Source organism: Leptinotarsa decemlineata, unplaced genomic scaffold (assembly GCF_025532065.1).
Source record: "Leptinotarsa decemlineata unplaced genomic scaffold, Ldec_3_MD MMD2_P_RNA_scaffold_7, whole genome shotgun sequence".
NCBI classification, from domain to species: Eukaryota; Metazoa; Arthropoda; class Insecta; order Coleoptera; family Chrysomelidae; genus Leptinotarsa; species Leptinotarsa decemlineata.
In genome coordinates this window covers 4,949,728-4,968,208 of record NW_027412534.1, presented here as the reverse complement: position 1 = coordinate 4,968,208, position 18,481 = coordinate 4,949,728, and the positions used below count along the sequence as shown (strand labels likewise).

At 36.0% G+C, this 18,481-nt stretch overlaps 1 protein-coding gene across 1 annotated transcript in view; it reads left to right on the top strand.

The window, feature by feature from the left end:
* Positions 1-2,987: 2,987 nt before the first annotated feature.
* Positions 2,988-18,481, top strand: part of LOC141480341 (DNA oxidative demethylase ALKBH2) — a 32,220-nt gene continuing 16,726 nt past the window's right edge. Inside the window, exons 1-3 of the mRNA XM_074170254.1 lie at positions 2,988-3,084; positions 3,186-3,381; positions 15,724-15,908. Of these exons, the coding sequence (XP_074026355.1) occupies positions 3,187-3,381; positions 15,724-15,908 (380 nt within the window). The 5' untranslated portion in view covers positions 2,988-3,084; position 3,186. The remainder of the gene's footprint in view (positions 3,085-3,185; positions 3,382-15,723; positions 15,909-18,481) is intronic.

Genomic DNA, 18,481 nt, shown 5'->3' with positions numbered 1-18,481 from the left:
CTCAAAATTGAAACCGTTACTTCGAACACCCAAAATTTTGACTAATTTTCATGTGATCTGATGCAGAGAGAATAATTGTATGAGATATTTTTAAAAATAATAGTCGTTCTTAAGACTTTACATCTTAAGCAATAACTCAACAACGCCGTAACGCCGTAACCGAATTTCAAAAACCAAACATGAAATGATATCAGAATTTAACGTAGCATCTGAATATATAATGATATACAGGGCGTTCTATTTAAAAAATGGAATTTTGGTCTGTAGCACCTACACCAAACACCCTGTATATTTAAAAAGTATATCAAAATATAGCTCTCAGGAACTCCTAAAACTTTTGTATGAAACATTTTTGTGTATCTCCTTTAACAAACCAGACATTTCCTGTCACATAAAATGTGGGACACCCGGTATATATATATATATATATATATATATATATATATATATATATTACAATGTAGGTTTTCACGGATGGTAGAATATGATGTGTTGTTTTTCCGGGTGTTCATCCGTTGTGTACTATTCGATAGTCGACGTTTCGCCATCATTTCAGATGGCATTATCAAAACGAGTTACTGCTTCGCTTCGAGAGGTGTAACTGATGTCAGGTTCTTCTTGTGGTGTTTTTATATGGTTTCGCTTGCGTAAGTTGTATGGATTTGTTACCTGTTTTTCTACCTGAGGGTTGTTGATGGCTTTTGGTAGTTCTCCTACCTGTTTTGTCTACCTGAGGGTTGTTAATGGCTTCTGGCGGTTCTCCTACCTGCGATGGTTCATTATCAATTTGTCTTTGGTGGTTGTTTTTAATTATTGTTTTCCAAATCCTTGGGATGTTTAGTGAGTCATCCCTTTTGTTGATGAGGCCTTGCTTTTCGATTTCGATAGCTTCCCTGATTTGTCGTATTCTTGGGTTTTGCACCTGTGCTATCTGTTTTGTGGACTCAAAATTAATCTTGTGACCTGTTTGTAGATGGTGTTGAAAGAGGGCAGAGGAGGTTTGTTTTGTTCTTATCGAGTTTTTGTGCTCCTGGGTTCTGGCCGATATACGTCTGTTGGTCTGACCGATATATTGTTGTCCACAGTCCTCGCATGTGATGCTATATACTCCTTGGTTTTCTAGGGAAATTCTCTTTTTCGACTATCGAATAGTACACAACGGATGAACACCCGGAAAAACAACACATCATATATATATATATATATATATATATATATATATATATATATATATATATATATATATATATATATATATATATATATATATATATATATATATATATATATATATATATATATATATATATATATATATATATATATATATATATATATATATCAAATTTTATAATCATTTCGAATCTTTAAATTACTGTTTAACTTAAATGGACAAATGTAATTAATCATTTCTTTGGGAAACATTCTGTAAAACAGTCGAGAAATAATGACCCATGCGCAACCATTCGGTCCTAAATGGGTTTTCTTCGTTTATTTGCAAATGACACCCAGAGTTTTTTATACCATTATTGTATACATTCTAGAGTGAATAAACGAATAAATTTATCCGCTTCAACAATTTCAAACATTTTTCACTTATTCTGTGGCCATCTTCAAAAGCATGTTGCAGCACCAGACTTCTTTGAAATACTATACCAAATCGGTAAAACATGTTACTGGAACGATAATTAAATTTCGCTCAGTTTGACCAACATGCCTTCGGTCGCTTACTACGTGAGTCCCATAATTTTTCAGGTTGCCCAATATTCGTTCACATACACAAGCAGTCTTCAAAACCACTTTTATATTTTGGAAAAACTCAGCCTCCTACATCATAATCAGAAATGGAAACCAAGGGGCAAGGTAGTCAGTAATATATAAAATAGGAATTAATGGTAGGTATATGACAAATTACCACATTCTTAAGAATCCATTTGTTGAACATCATTAGTTGACACGCATCACCTGAGGTAAATTAGAATTCTAAAATACAGTCTTTATGTTACCCTGATGATGCTGATTTGATTAACGAAATGCGTCTTGAGACTGTGTTTTTGTTTCGGTGTAGAAAAATGTTTCCTTAACATTCCAAATATATTTTAATTTGAATATTACTGGAGTTTGATCCCAACACCAAACCGTTATTTTCAACACCTCAACACGTGTTTCAATCACCAAGTGATCATCGTCAAGACGATGATTAAACACGTGTCAAGGTGTTAGAAATAACGGTTTGCTGTTGGGATGGAAGTAATCAAATTGATTACTTCCTTCCTTTCTTTGGAAGATTCCCACATTTTTTTGTATCAAGATGGAGTAGTTGAAAGCCAAAAACTTCCTTTCCCAAAAATTAATCACTCCTAAAAATATAACCCCTTCAATTCATATATTTGAATGTTTTTAGATCGCCCACTCACTACTTGGTTTTATAATGTTCAAATTGATAACCACATGAGTTGGTACTATAAATAATAAAAATATTGTTCGAAAATTGACATGTCTGAACATTTTCTTTTATAATTACAACTATGAAACATCGATCTATTGTTAGTTTTCATTCACCACCCACCAAACACAAAAAAGTAAGCAATTTCAAATCGTTATTATTATCCAATATGGCAATGAGATATTTTGTTTATATTCTCTCAAATAACAAAAAAGAGTCATGTTTCGGTAGGAGTTGGAATGAATATAATAAAAACACTTTACATTATTCCTATTTAGAATTGAAAATTTAAGGAACGTTGAGGTTAAATTTCAATTCCTTTCTCGACTTCTAGTTGGAAATACTAATGAGAGTATATTCCAATCTATATTCGAGTCATTTTTGTAGTAGGTACAAGACTATACAGTTTACAATAATTTTCACTGAACTTGCCTTCACCCACGGACGAAGCACCACTGACTATATTAAAACAACTAACGCATGCGCTCAAAATATTAGTCTGTCGCTGACTGGATTCTCGACTCTCCACTTTCCACTTTGAGTTATGAGTGGAGTGCAGGTAAATCAATTCGTTTAACGAATGCAGTTGTAACAATCTGTAAATTCATTAATGGATGTGTTTCAGGCAAATCTATAAGGTGGAATATATCTCACAATTACTGGTGATTGTATCATTACAAATATTATAGTCGAAGTGAAATAAAAGAGTTGCGTCCATTCAACGACTTTCATTTTTTAGTATGAAACGTATGAAAATAGACCTTAAGTGTACCTTAGAGGAGCTGGCAGAATCAAAAAAATATGCAGAGATGAAAAAAATTCGAAAGGAGAATTTAGATATTGACTACGGAGTGGTATTACCGAGGATCACAGCTGATGAATTGTTCGATCAGCTTCAGCGAACCGTGGAATACTATGACCAAGAATTGACAAAGGTATGTGTTAGCAGTGATATGTGTTTTTATATGAAATGCATATAAGAAGATCAAAGCAGTGCACTTTTAAGAATCATTGAGTTGTGATACCGATAAATATTGATTGTGAGGGCACCCGGTGATTTTGAAAAAATTTTTGAGTGCACTTACGTATTTTGATGCGTAGATTACGAATAGGGGAGACTGGGGCAAGATGAGATAGCTAAGACAAAACTCGTTATACAAAGAAAATTAAACTCTTTAATAAAATTCTTTAACAAAAGAGGTAACCATTATACATTTCTCTCTTATAATTAAACGTTGTACCAATCAAAATCACAGAACTTTTTTTGGCAAATAATGAAAAAATAAACTCGACAAATTTCCCGTTTTGCCCCATAACTGGGGTAAGATGGGAAACGCTGTGGGGCAAAACGAGTACGCTTTTTAATCGGGTAGACAGCGTTCACAAATGTGTGCCTCTTCATCTTCCTCATCTTCTCCGGCACATGAATTATGAGCCCAACCGTGGCACACGCCGCAGATGACCCAACCTATCTGAACTATCTTCCGATTCAGTTTCTTTTTTGCACCTTTTGGCTTGACGCTTTTTCTGCAGGTTTTCCTTGTCAGATCTCTTTTTAATCTTCTTTGCAGTCTTTTTTCCAGGTTTCTTTATTTGTTTTTTACCTTTTTCAGTCACTTGATTATCAGTACACAGAAAATGTTATTTCAATCACAAGGGCGGGGCAAAACGGGATAGTATCTCATTATGCCCCGATCATCTTGCCCCGATCCACACGTAGGTAAAAAAGATGACGCAATTCTAACATCAAACTTTACCGGCGAAAAAATCTGGTTTGAATTTAATGTTTTGGACTACTATAATGAGCTCGGGATTGAAATAATACATTAACACAGGTACTTACATGTCTGTACATCAGTTTTCGAATCAAATATCGCGTAAAAACACTTGCAATATCACTTTTTTCTCTCTGCAACGCAAAAACGAGTTCTAACCTGATCGCTCTGCTTGGACACACTAGCGGAGAGTGAAGTTTGTGCAAATGGCGCTGTCGCCTCTTCGAACACGATTACTATTCACGCACACAAGCTTACTTCCCGTGCTGCCTCAAACTTCATCTTGCCCCGGTCTCCCCTACGGGAAAAAAAGGCTTCGCTATCCCTTATTTACAAAGTTACGACCCTTCCAAGTTCTGAAAAAGGCAACTTTTCAGCCTTCTTTTTCAAAAGATTAACTATTTAAAAACACAAGCATTTATTCACCAGGTCACCTTTACACCTTATTCCAGCTTCTTTATCACTTTTCACTTCAACAATCAACATTTTTCCCATAAAAATGTTAAAAAATGTACGGAGCTGCTTTTTGGTTATATTAGGTTAAGTATTACGTTTTTAAGGTTAATGGCATACCTAGTTGGTACGACTGATGTAAGCCTTCGTTTTTAAATTAAGTTTTGTATAAGAAAAATGTTGATTGTTGAATTGAAAAGTGTCAATTAAGGAGGAATAAGGTGTAAAGGTGAGCTAATGAATAAATGCTTGTGTTTTTAAATAGTTCATCTTGTGAAAAAGAAGGCTGGGAAGTTGCCCTTTTCTGAACTTTGAAGGGCCGTAACTTTGTGAATAAGGGAGAGCGCCGTTTTTTTCTTTCGAATTCGTGATCTACGCATCAAAATACGTAAGTACACTCAAAAATTTTTTCAAAATCACTGGGTGTCCTCAAAACGACTATTTATCATAAATCTCAATATGAAACTATTTCTCGGTCTTTTTCTTAACGCCACATTCCAATAAATCTAACCTCTAACCAAAAACTACAGACTAAAAAGTTTGACATCGATATGCCAGCACGTGAAGCGCGCCTAATTCAAAATTAAAGAAATCTAATTTCTTTACATATCAATACCATTTTTGTTGAGCGATTTATCATTCAAGTGGAACTTTTAACTGATGAGCATGTTTGAGTTCTGCGAACAAAAAAAGTCGCTGGAGGCCAGACCTAAAGAATACGGTGGATGCGGAAAGCGATCCAATAACGCTATATAATATTCACTGTTGATGGTATTTCCCTTCTCAAGATAGTCGAGAAATATTACACCACGCACATCCCATAATACTAAGGCAATAACCTTTCCAGCCGATTGTTGTGCTTTCAAGCGCTTTGGACGAGGTTCACAAGTTGCTCTCCACTCAGATGACGATCGTTTTGATTCCGAAGTGAAGTGATGGATCCATGTTTTATTTATCGCAAAAATACCGGTCTATTATGTTTAAACATGGCCAAAGACTGCCCTTAATTATCGAGACATTTTTGTTTTTGGTCAATAATGAGCTAGCGTGGCACCCACTTCAAACAGAGCTTTCTCATAGTCAAATAAATGATCATGCAACATAAAGCTAACACGTTCTTTTGATATCCTTGCAATGTCAGCTAACTCACACAACTTCATTTTTCGATCGTTCAAAATGATTTTGTGGATTTTTTTCAATGTTTTCTGGTGTTACTGCCTCATTTGGACGTCCACTACGTTCTGCATCAGCGGTGTCTTTTTTTGTACCTTGGGAGCTTGTCCATTTAGTCCAAGTCTCCAGAAAACACTGCAGCCTCTTGGGCTTATTGCGTTTATCCTCGCATCTTCTCTTGACACCCATTCCATCAGTCTCGTTCCCTATTCTGTAGTTTGTACAGGTTCCGTGTTGGATGTTCGTCATATTCTTCTGGGCGTAATTTTGTAGATCCATACATTGCCTGCCTCCTGTGATTCAGTGCCTCACATTCGCATAAGATGTGTAGAGCTGTTTATGTCCCTTCATTGCATAATCTGCAACCGAGGTCTCCGTTGTACAGCCCCATTTTATTCAGGTGTCCTCTAAGCGAACAATGACCAGTTAATAACCCTGTAATTATTCTGAGCCGATCCCTACTATATTGAAGTAGTTCTTTTCTCGGACGGTTCCCTAATGAAGGTTCTACTGTACTCTGTGTGCTTATTATTGGTCCATGTCCTAATCTGGTTCCGTACCAATGTTTACATAGGTGCTCACGTTTTTTGGTTGGATGGAAGAGCAAGGTCTGTTCATGTTGCGATTTCTCCGTAGCATAGTCAGAAATTGAATCCTGCCATTTGATAGGAGGTTATATTTTTGTACATGATGAAGCGGTACGATGAAATGATGGTTGCCTACTTCCAGGCCTAATTATTTCGGTATATAACTTACCTGTTTAATCGGTTTCAGCGCGAGCGTTTTTGTTTCCTTCCGTAAAAAAGCTGGGTGTTATCTTTGAATCGTTCTGTATTCTACCATTTCATTTGGTTGTTCGATGATAAGTGTGACCTCGTGATTTTAGAAACTTACGAAATTCTGTACCAATTTCGACTGGGTTTCTCGTCTGGCACAGGTAATGGTGCATCACCCTTTAAATTGTACACACACCAATTCGAATTTATTTATGTATTACAGTTATCTTGAACATTGACCAATTAAACTGAATCTACTGAAATTCGCCCTAGTTTATCGAACAAAAAAAAACAGTAATCCGAACCCCGTACTTCCAACGAAACTGACCAAAAGTCGTTTCGTCACATCATTTGGCGCCGTCAACGTGAGCTGATATTTACTAGACGAGAGAAAACCCGAGTATTTTATCTATATGAGATTATCATACACACCATCGAATATGTCAGAGCGGCCGGTAACAAGGCAATACCGAAAAACTCTAGAAAACAACAATCAAGAGGGAGCAGCGGCTCAACAGCCACAGTCAAATACGGGGCTATCCCAAAGTTTGGTATGTCACAGCAGTCTGCTGATCAGGAACCACCACCAGCCTTTAGTGGAATAGCCACCCCAAAAAAGGGAGATGATCAAGGTAGGAACATTTCATTTTTGTCGACTAGTGCTGGAAAAGCACAACAAAGAAGAAGGTCTTTGAACTTTGTTAGATCATCAAATGGGGGCCAGATACCTAATTACTTGTCCAAAAATCAAAACCTCGGCGTGATGAATATTCAAGTGGAATCAATAAAAATATTCGTAGTCCTGAACTGAAACTGAAACTGAAAGTGTAAGGGCGAGAAATCCAAATTCGAATTTGCAGAATAATCAAACTCAAAGTAATAGCTTTCAGACTCAACCCGATCTATCTAACAATCACACATCTACTACTGTTTCTGTCGTATTTCCTACTTTTCAGAGCCAAAATACAGATTTTCGTAGTAGGAATTTTACCTCAAATCCAGATAATGTACATACAAACCTTTCAAATAGTGAGAATTTCGGGAAAAATTTTCCAAACTTCAATCCTGCCTATCAGCATTCTAACCAACCCTCGTATATAAATTTTATGGAATATCATCCACAGATGTTAAATCCAATCTATCCTAACCTAAATTCATTTCAAAGCAGAAATCCAGGAATGAATTCGGGTTCGAATTCGAATAATTTGGCACCACAAATTATTCCAAATAATGGTAATAATAATATAATGGATATGGGTAGTTCTCAAAAAAATCCAACAGAGGTCTTGAAATTAATACCTATATTCAGAAATGATGGAACCGTGCACCCCGTAGAATTTTTACAAAAAATTGAACAGGCTTTGATAGTTTTTCAGATACCTTTTGATTTCATGATTTTGTGGTTAGGAAATCAATTCAAGGATAGCGCAAAAGATTGGGCTGAAGCAATACTGCATCCAAATATTACTTTTGAAAATTTCCAGAAAGCTTTTTTTTATCACTTTTGGAATATTAATAAACAGTCAATCATTCACCAGGAGCTGGAGACGGCTATGTATGATAAAAATTCAGGGTCTCATGTCACATATTTTTTGCAAAACATTACAAAATGCAAATACTTGCAACCATCAATTTCTGAGACAGCTATGATAGCCCTCATTGCCCGCCATTTTCCTGCCGAAGTATCATGCTGTTTAATAAATGCCACAACAATTGAAGATGCTTTACGTAATTTACGCCAAGTTTATTATTATCTGCGATTAGATAATCCAAATCAGACCGCGTATTCTGGTAACAATAATACAAGCTATAGAAGGGAAAATTTTCCTCGTAGAGCGGACATACGGTTGGAAACTCCTATTAAACCCTCGTATTCACGAAATGGTCCCTCAAACTATAGAAGAGATTTCTCACCTCGCAGGACTGATTATTTTGATAACAGGGAAGCAGGGAGAGGAAGGTCACCGCGTATTTCTCATGTTACTTTGGAACCCACTGTCGAAGAAAGTGCGGAAAACTAAAAAAGCCCCTATGTTGTAATAGTCCCCACATAGGGGGTCTTGGGGGGAATGATTATTTTGTACCCAGAAAAAATGTTTTAGATATAAATGAGTCGTTTTTTGATCCTGTGGGGGATCTCACCGAAGAGTGTAATTTTGTACACGAATCAGAACCATCTAGGTGTCCTGTTGTAAATGTACAGATTTGTTATCTCAACTTTCCGGCTCTTCTCGACACCGAAAGCGAGATATGTTGTATTTCAGATACTGTTTGGAGTAGTTTGGGAGAAAATCGGAAGCAGTTTCCACTTTTTCCTGTTAGTAGGGTGAAAGTGGGAGGAGCTTTCAAGGAGAAGAAAAGGAAGATTTCTCATCAAATTTATTTACTTTTTAATTTGAATGAACACATTTTTGAGCAAGAGTTCTTAATGATTCCAGGGTTAAGTTATCCGATTATCCTTGGAATTGATTGGTTGAGAGCAGTGAACGCTACTATCGACTTAGATAAAAAAAATATTGTTTTGAACTCTGGGGGCATTTCCGTGAAGATTCCGGAGGTTAGGGTAACTCATGACTTCACTGTTGTTTTTCCTTATAATTCGAATACACTGTCGATAAAAACTAATGCGGTGTGGAAAAAACAAACTCCATTTCCGAACATCCAACTGTTCAAGATATTGATGAGTTACTCACAAATTCGAATGTGACTGAGATCCGTAAGAAAGAAATCGCCAAAGTACTTTATTCTCATTCAAAAGTTTTTTCTTTGAGGCCAGGGTTAACTGGTGAGTATATTTATCGAATAAAGGTCACCGACAAGACACCATTTTTTGTAAAGCCGTGTCCCATCCCATTTGCACACCGCGAGGCGGTGGAAAAAGAGATTAAGAAAATGGAGGTGTTGGGAATCATAGAACGTGCCTCTACTTCATATATTTCCCCGTTGGTGACAACAGTAAAGAAAGATGGGTCGGTTCGTGTCTGCCTTGATGCTAGGAGACTGAATCGGGTATTAGAGAGAGACCACGAGATGGTGAGGCCAATTAAGTAAATCATGTTATCTCTTTCTAAAGACAAATATTTTTCTTCTTTAGATTTTCGTGCAGGTTACTTCCAAATACCCCTACATGTGGAGGACCGCAAATATACTGGGTTCCTGGTGAGTACCAGGTCCTACCAATTTCGGGTCATGCCTTTCGGCATTTTAAATGCCGTCGGTTCATTCTCCCATTGCAATAATTCAATATTAGGGATTGGGTTCAGGGAATTCTTGATACCGTACCTGGATGACCTTTTGATTGTGTCGAATAGTTATGAGGAACACTTGGGACACTTACATCAAGTCCTCACTCGTATAGCCACTGCTGAGTTTACCCATTTATTTTTCACAGAAATACGATTTTTGGGCTACAAAATTAGTCGACAAGGGATACAACCTGACGAAGATCGAATTCAAGCCATTGAAGATTTTCCTAGTCCAAAGAATGTGAAGCAACTACAGGCCTTTTTGGGAATTTGCAACTTTGATAGAATCTTTTGCAAGGGATTTTCCAGTATAGCCGAGCCACTTCACGCCCTTTTGAGGAAAAAAACGAAATGGTCGTGGGGAAAATTGCAACAAGATTTTTTCCAGCTATTGAAAGAAGAATTGAAATAAAGGACGTTACTTCATCATCCGACCATGAATCAAAAATATTATGTTCAAACAGACGCAAGTGACGTCGGATTGGGGGCCACCCTGTTTCAGAAAATATAAGGCGAGGTCAAGGTTTTAGCTTATGCTAGCCGTCTCTTACTTCCTAGGGAAAAAGCGTACTCCTCGTCTGAAAAAGAAGCTCTTTCGATAGTTTTTGCTCTGAACAAATGGCGTGTTTATTTGTTGGGTAGGCCTTTTATTATACTGAGTAACAACAAAGCGTAAGTCTTCCTTAAAACCTGTCGAATATTATCCGCGCGCCATATGCGCTGGATTTTGGCACTACAAGAATTTGATTTCGAGATTGAGCATATACCTGGTGTCCAAAATATTGTAGCTGATGCCCTCTCACGAAATCCGGGATACCGACTACCCTCTCCCTCGGATAGGTGTTTCAATGTTTTTTCTTTGATCAAATTCTCAGGTCATCTGAATGAAGAGCTGAAAAATAGAGCCGATCTTCAACGAAGAGATGAAAACTTGTCGAGGATAATTTCTTCTTTGGAAACCCATAATGACATCAACGAAAAATTCATCCTACATAAAGGGGTTTTATACCTACGCCAAGATTTTGATGAGGTCCACTTGTTATGTATTCCTAAAGTCCTTGTTACTCAGTTTATCAAGGAATACCATGGTTTGCTTGGTCATTATGGGGTATTCAAAGTTTGGTCTGCACTACGGCGTGATACTTGGTGGCAAAATATGTACCGAGACATCAAACGAGTTATAGCCTCTTGTGATGTTTGTCAGAAAACCAAAGTTCAATTTTGCCTCATCCCGAATTACACTCGATAAAACCCGATGGCCCTAACGATTGTATTGCCCTTGATTTATATGGCCCTTTGCCCCGATCCAGAGGTGGCGTAGTACACCTCTGTGTGGTTCTCGATATTTTCACCAAACTTGTAACTTTATACCCTCCCAAGAAGGCTACTACTGAGGCAATTTTGAACCGACTATGTTCGGATTATTTTACTAAGATGGGGGTACCCAGGGCGGTACTAACCGATCATGGTACCCCGTTTACCACGGCCTCGTGGAGCCGGGCCTTGCATAAGATAGGTATAAAGATTATCCATAGTTCGGTGAGGCATCCTCAAAGTAACCCTTCAGAAAGGGTGATGAGAGAGCTCGGCCGTTTATTCCGTACATTTTGCTCGGAAAATAATAATAAGTGGGCTTGGGAAACAGGCCGTATGTCTGAGCTCATGAATTCCATGGTACATGAATCTACCGGTTTCAGCCCTTATGAGTTACACTTTGGTAGGGCTCCTGTGTCAGTCCGTGAATTGATAGATTTTCCATGTTCTCTCGATGTCGGACGTAATCATGTAAACGTGTACCTCGCAAGGGAGTCTTTGAATGGAACAGCGGTCAGGCGTCTTACTCAACCCTGGTAGGCCATTGTACCATTTGAGCCCGGCGAATTAGTTCTCCTGAAGGCTAACTCCACCTCATCGGTGTTGAAAGAGGAAACTAAAAAATTCCTAATACTCTTTGAAGGCCCTTATAGGGTAAAAAAAAGGGTTAGCTATGCAACTTACATCTTATCCTGTCCGGAATCAGAAGTGGAACGTGGTACCTTCCATGCTAGCCATATGAAGCGGTATATTGAAGATTCCAACTCTAATACGGAGTTTCCATCCAAATCCTCTTAGGTTGGATTTTTGGGGGCAGATGAAGCGGTACGATAAAATGATGGTTGCCTACTTCCGGGCCTAATTATTTCGATATATACCTTACCTGTTCAATCGGTTCCAGCGCGAGCGTTTTTGTTTCCTTCCGTAAAAACGCTGGGTGTTATCTTTAAATCGTTATGTATTCGACCATTTCATTTGGTTGTTCGATGATAGGTGTGACCTCGTGATTTTAGAAACTTACGAAATTCTCTACCAATCTCGTCTGGCACAGGTAATGGTGCATCACCCTTTGAATTGTACACACACCAATTCGAATTTATTCAGATACAGTTATCTTGAACATTGACCAATTAAACTGAATCTACTGAAATTCGGCCTAGTTTATTGAACAAAAATACTAGTAATCCGAACCCCGTACTTCCAACGAAACTGACTTTTGGTCAGTTTCGTCACAATATATATATATATATATATATATATATATATATATATATATATATATATATATATATATATATATATATATATATATATATTTCCTTTGTATTTTATTTCCAATCAATAAAAGCGACATAATTGTGCCAAAACATATTGCTGTCCATTTCAACCCCCAAGAAACTTATCGACATTTATTTTCTTGGATATAACCGATGCCTGGGTTTTTGTGGCATTAAATTGTACCTGGTTACTTTCACCCTAATTCGAAATTATTTCTAAATTCTCATTGAGATATGCAACCTCCTGCTGCCGGTGAAGATGTGCATCTGCCGCCGATTTCCTGGAATCCAAATAGTGTGACGAAACAAGTGTGCTGTCGTCAGCAAAGCAATATATATATCTCTTCATATTTGCAGAAAAAAGGACAATTCGAAAAGCAAGAATTCAAATTGGCCGCGTGTCTGTTGACCAATAAAATTGATCGTGTCTAGAGCGGAGTTGACAAGTGTATTGGTTTTTAATATCCAATCACAGATCTGATGATCCAATTTGACAGATGCCATTTTTGTTATTGTTGTTAACTCTGTGTGAATACAACTGTTACAATTATCTAATTAAAGACTATTCTTTTTTAAAATATAGGCCTCGGCGGGTGCCTATTTTGCTGCATATTCCGTGTCATTAGTTTACATTCCGGAAAATATTTTTCCAGGTTATTTTTGGATTGAATTTTACCATTACTACCACCAAAATGGTTAAATATGTTTTATACCTAGTTGTAAAAACAGATCATCCATAACAGACAAAAAGATTTTAAGTGTTCCAAAACACGAAACTCTAAGAGATCTATGGTTTTCTTTAGTTGGCCGAGCTAAAATAAAAATTAAATCAAAACTTTCCATCCTTCGATAAAAGACAATGTTTGAAATATTACCACCTACCGTTTCAATGTTTCATTCTTCATTTCGGTACCAAAGTATTGCAAATTTTTCAAGTAAAATTCATCGATCATTTCAAAATCGACTTTTGATAAGTTGTCGGAGTCAGCTTAAACAAAACTAGGCTCAACATTCATTTTGAAATTATTTTAACAAAAATACGGAGTATACAATGCATTGTATACAATGCTCGGACTGCAACAAATTCTATATCGGCCAACCAAGAAAAAACTGATCCAAAGGTACAACGAGCACAAAAAGGCATACATAAATCCAATAGTATATAAATCAAACCTCGCAACACACGCCATACAAAACAAACATAATTTCTTTCCACCAGGGAACATAAAACTCATAAAACACGTCAACAAGGGAAACCGCATGGACATTTGGGAAAACTTGAACATCTATAAATGTAACAGTCACTTGTCACTTATCGAGGAACAAGTACAAATCAAAACTCAACAAGACCTCACATTCAATATATTAAACAAAACCATACTCATTCCTAGAGAAGATCTAACACAAAGTAATAGTACCTGATGCAGTACAAATAAAGGCAAATTTACCTAAAGTACCTGAAATACCTGAGTTGAGACGTTCGGACCGTATAAAGAGGCAGACGACAGAATGACAAGTTCAGTTTGAGGATTGCCTAGAAGATGACAGTACGACCAGCTGTCGAAAGCGCTCTCAGATAATTAATAGAAGATATAAATAAAGCTTCAAATCCTTTTTGTGAAATTCAATATTGAAAAAATTTTAATATTAATATGGTGCATTCTTGTGCTGATTTTATAGGTGAGTTATTTCATATAATGAGTTGGGTTCCCAAAGGATAAAATGATGAGAAAAAAATGGGTGAAAGTATTGACAAGAAATAACTACAATCCGTGTCATTGCTTTTCGAGTTTGAAAGCCGTCGATTTTTGGAATTTCTTCCAAAAAGAAGGAATTTCAAAAATTCACGGCTTTCAAACTTGAAAAGCAATGACACTGAAAACCTCAGCCGTGAAAGTCTAAACCATTTTGTCAAATATCTGCAATACTTCCACTTTTCCAAGACTTTACAGAAATAATTTTGAAAGTGACTATAAATGACAGGGAAACCCCCCTCCATATGGAATTTGATGACACAGTTTTTATTTCAACTTCAAGTATTCTCCACAGAAAGTATTATCTGGAGTTAATACTGTTGCTGGAAGTATGAAAGAAAATGAATTAATATTTTTGCAAAAAAATCAAATGCTTTTCATTTTACTCCATTGAATTTTATCATATGATCAATGGTATTACCTCAGAAGCTTTTGTTGGATCATTTCGAATACAATCAATTCTATCTATACTTGACCTCATTCAACCCTTCTCTCAAGTTTTGGAAGATTCAACAAATTACCCAAGCGAGCCTATAACGCTTGAATTTAGTAGTAATATTAGAAAGAGATAAGTATGTATAAAGGAATAGTTTTTTTTTTCATAATAAATTGCAGTTGTACAGATTAAGGATCGTAGAATAAATTGAATATTTGAAATGATTCTTTAATCCAGTTTGCTATATTTTTTCATTTTCATAACTATATATTATTAAATAATGCATAAAATCATAGTTAAGGTAAATATTTTATGATCTATCGACTTTGTGTACTGATTTTAGATGTAGAACTTATTTCCAAACATGATTTATCGTGTACATTTTATTCCATGTGGAGAATTTTCCATTAATTGAAACGTTAACGTGTTCATATAAACTTCCATAAATAAATTGATAATTATAGGCTCCGTAAATTTTACGATTTGGCAATGTTGATTATTCGTATTGTTCCTATTGGTCAATCGAACAAAAAGCGGGAATAGGGTCGTGACGTCATCACACTATCAAATTCGATTTATAATAATTAATTACGGGAAAACTACGGTACTTAGAGAGATGAAACAAAGTGCACTGTTTTTCAATTCAAAATTTTTATCAAATGAACTATCAACCAAAAATCATGAAACAAGCCCATTGTGATGGTCTGGATGTGCACATGTGCGAGTACCTTTGGCTATACACAAGTGCGAGTACCTCTGGCGTCGAGAAGTCTGCCACAATAAGTTGGATCCATTCTTATAGTAGTTGAAATTTAATTCAAACTAGAGTATATGTAAATGTCGAGCATTAATATCTTTTTTCATTTCCTTGTCCTAAAACCCTTACCATTATGTACCTCTCATCACCCCCTTCCGGTTGATGTTCCACTTCCAATGGTGGGCGTGGTCCCAATAACTAAAGTCCTACTATATACTGATAGTGATTTTGATAGACAGCGAACGGATAGATGCCCTGAAATATATTCATCCGTCCAACTATCAACATATATGCAGTTCTATGTTTGTTGTGTTTAGGTTCGAGTTTTTGGCAAATGGCATCAGATTCCTAGGCAACAAGTGGCATATGGAGACGAAGGTTTGACATATGCCTTTTCTGGTATTACAATTCCAGCAAAACCCTGGATACCTTCACTCAGCGACGTACGAACTTTTTTGACAAAAATAACAGGATTTCAATATAATTTTGTATTGGTGAACAGGTGAGTAGATTTAAGTAGATAGATAGGTTCATCAATCTATTTGGTTGAAAATATCATCACAACTTTTTTAAAATAGTAAAAAATCAATTTGATACACAAATCTCAGTACAACAATTCATAAATTAATTTCATGATAATATTCATGAAAACACCTTGAGCTTCTTGTTATCTATCTGTACAAAGGAAAGAGTTTTAGAAATTTCGTAAAAAAAATTGAACGAATGTAAATTTAAACAGATACACTACTGAGTATTATTCTGCTCCACTGAAAAACACATTTCACTGCTTTTCGTTGCTGAACTTTCAATCTCATTTTTGAAGGGTCCATCGAAAATTCTGAAAGAAGTTAAAGAATGCAAATGCTTTGTGAAAAGTGAGATGAATACGGTCATTGAATAGAACTGGCCGATACTTGATGAAAATCCATATGGAAACTCATTAATACAGTTAGTGTACGATTTTGACTATAAAAGGTTTTACAAAAACCGCGACACGTGTTTCGCTATACAATAGCTTTCTCAAGCATGAAAATTTTACGCTTTAGAAAACTATTGTGTCACGTGTCGCGGTTTTTGTAAATCTTTTCATAGTGAAAATCATACAATAAACTGTATTAATGGGATTGAATACGGTCATAAATATGTAGGAGTAGATACAGGTTGGTAATGGGTAACAGTTTGATCAAACTAAATAGGTATAGAAAAAGAAATTAGGTAAAGTACTGTTTTGAATAATGGGTGGTATTTATCTATATAGAAATCTTTTTTTTTTTCTCAATCTGTATCTGTTAAAATCTGGTTTTCCGGTAATCAGCTGTCGCTGGTTAGTCAGAAAACAAAGCTTTGAATTTACCTACAGATGAAACAATCAGAAATCAAGAAATTTGTAACTCTTACATATTTTGGTGAAATAACAGAGAAAATTGCGGGTTTTTTTCAGAAAAAACAATGTGAAAGTGGTATTCAGACCGCGTGTTAGGTTATCTATTTTCCTTTTCAATGCCAAAGATAAAGTGGACAAGATGGGGAAATCTGGAGTTTATCAGCTTAAGTGTCCAGAGTATAATAGTGTTTATAGATCGGCCGCCCGTGACAGAAATTTCAACCCCATTTACCGTCTGCCTTTTTCAGAGGACATATTTACAGCCACAAACAACAGTATTATGCGTTAAATGAATTTTTTCCCATCTTACACATGCTTAATCATTAACTCTGGCTAACGCATGAATTTTTTATTTAATCAAAAAAATGGTTAACTAAAAACGATTTTTTACCGTCTGCCAAGCACAGCGTAGACTAACAAGCATTAGTTGATTAACATTTTTTCACAGTGTCTCCGAACCATTCTTTACCGTCTGCCTCTTGAATGTAATGAAGTTCCATAATTAAAATGTCCTACGACAACTGTTGGCAGACAAATTGGCAATGTTTTAGGTATAGGCAGACGCGAATGAATTTGCAAAAAAATTCATAACTTTTACCAACATTTTACCGTCTGTCATTGTTTCCTTGCAATATATACAGGGTGTCCCTGGACTTCCTCTTTTCCTCTCGGGAATGTATAGATGGGGTCAAAGTATCACCAGTACTTCATATAACTTTTTTTCCTAAAAGTCTTCGTAACCAAGTTACGGGCCCTCGAAGTTACAAAATGAAAAATGTTTTTCTTTGATAACTTTTCAAGTGAATATTCAAAATCATCCAAATTTTGGTAATTGACTAAACAAATGAATTCCGTCGATGAGCTTTCATGCAGGAGTCAGTTGTTTTGCTACAAAGTCAGGAACGGACAACCCCGATGGTCCATACCCCAAAACTTTGAAATGACAGATATTTTTCAATATTTTTCAACAAAATAAGGTTACTTGGACAATTTTATGAATAAAAGTACTCGTGTGGAAAGTCGATCGGAGCAACGAGTCTTGATAAAAATGTAGTTCTACTCGACGACATCAAACCCGCTCGTCCACCATTATTTGAAATGAATAATTATCAAAGCAGAAATAATAATGATAACGTTAATTCAACAACATTTATAACAGGAATAATACAAAGTATGCTAAAATGAAGTCGTAAATAAAAAGTACAGTACCTATATGGAAGTTTAAGTCACAATTGTGATAGCAGATATTTTTTCAAAAGAAATATCAAGTTCTGTAGATTCGTGGTGTTTTTAAACTAACAAGCTACTCTACTATGAAATATCGAATTCATTCCATATTTTGTATGTACATAATACGTGTGGAATAATCACGTTTCGTGTTGATCAGTTATCTGAATCTCATGAAACTCAACATTCGAATATTTCAAATTCTTCTTCACAGCTAAACTGTTGAGGAGTTTCACTGATAATTATAATTTTATGGGAGAAATTCTTTAACACGAATCTAAATTTAGCTGAAAAAACGCACATCGGAAAAAATATTTACTATACTAATAAAAAGCAAACGAATGAACTACAAAAACGGCTGCACATGATCAGGTGAAAAATATCCAGGGAATAATTATGTTCCATTTCTTTCACAGATGTTGACAAAAAAACCTTTTAGAAAGTTTTGATAAAAAATGAGAAAC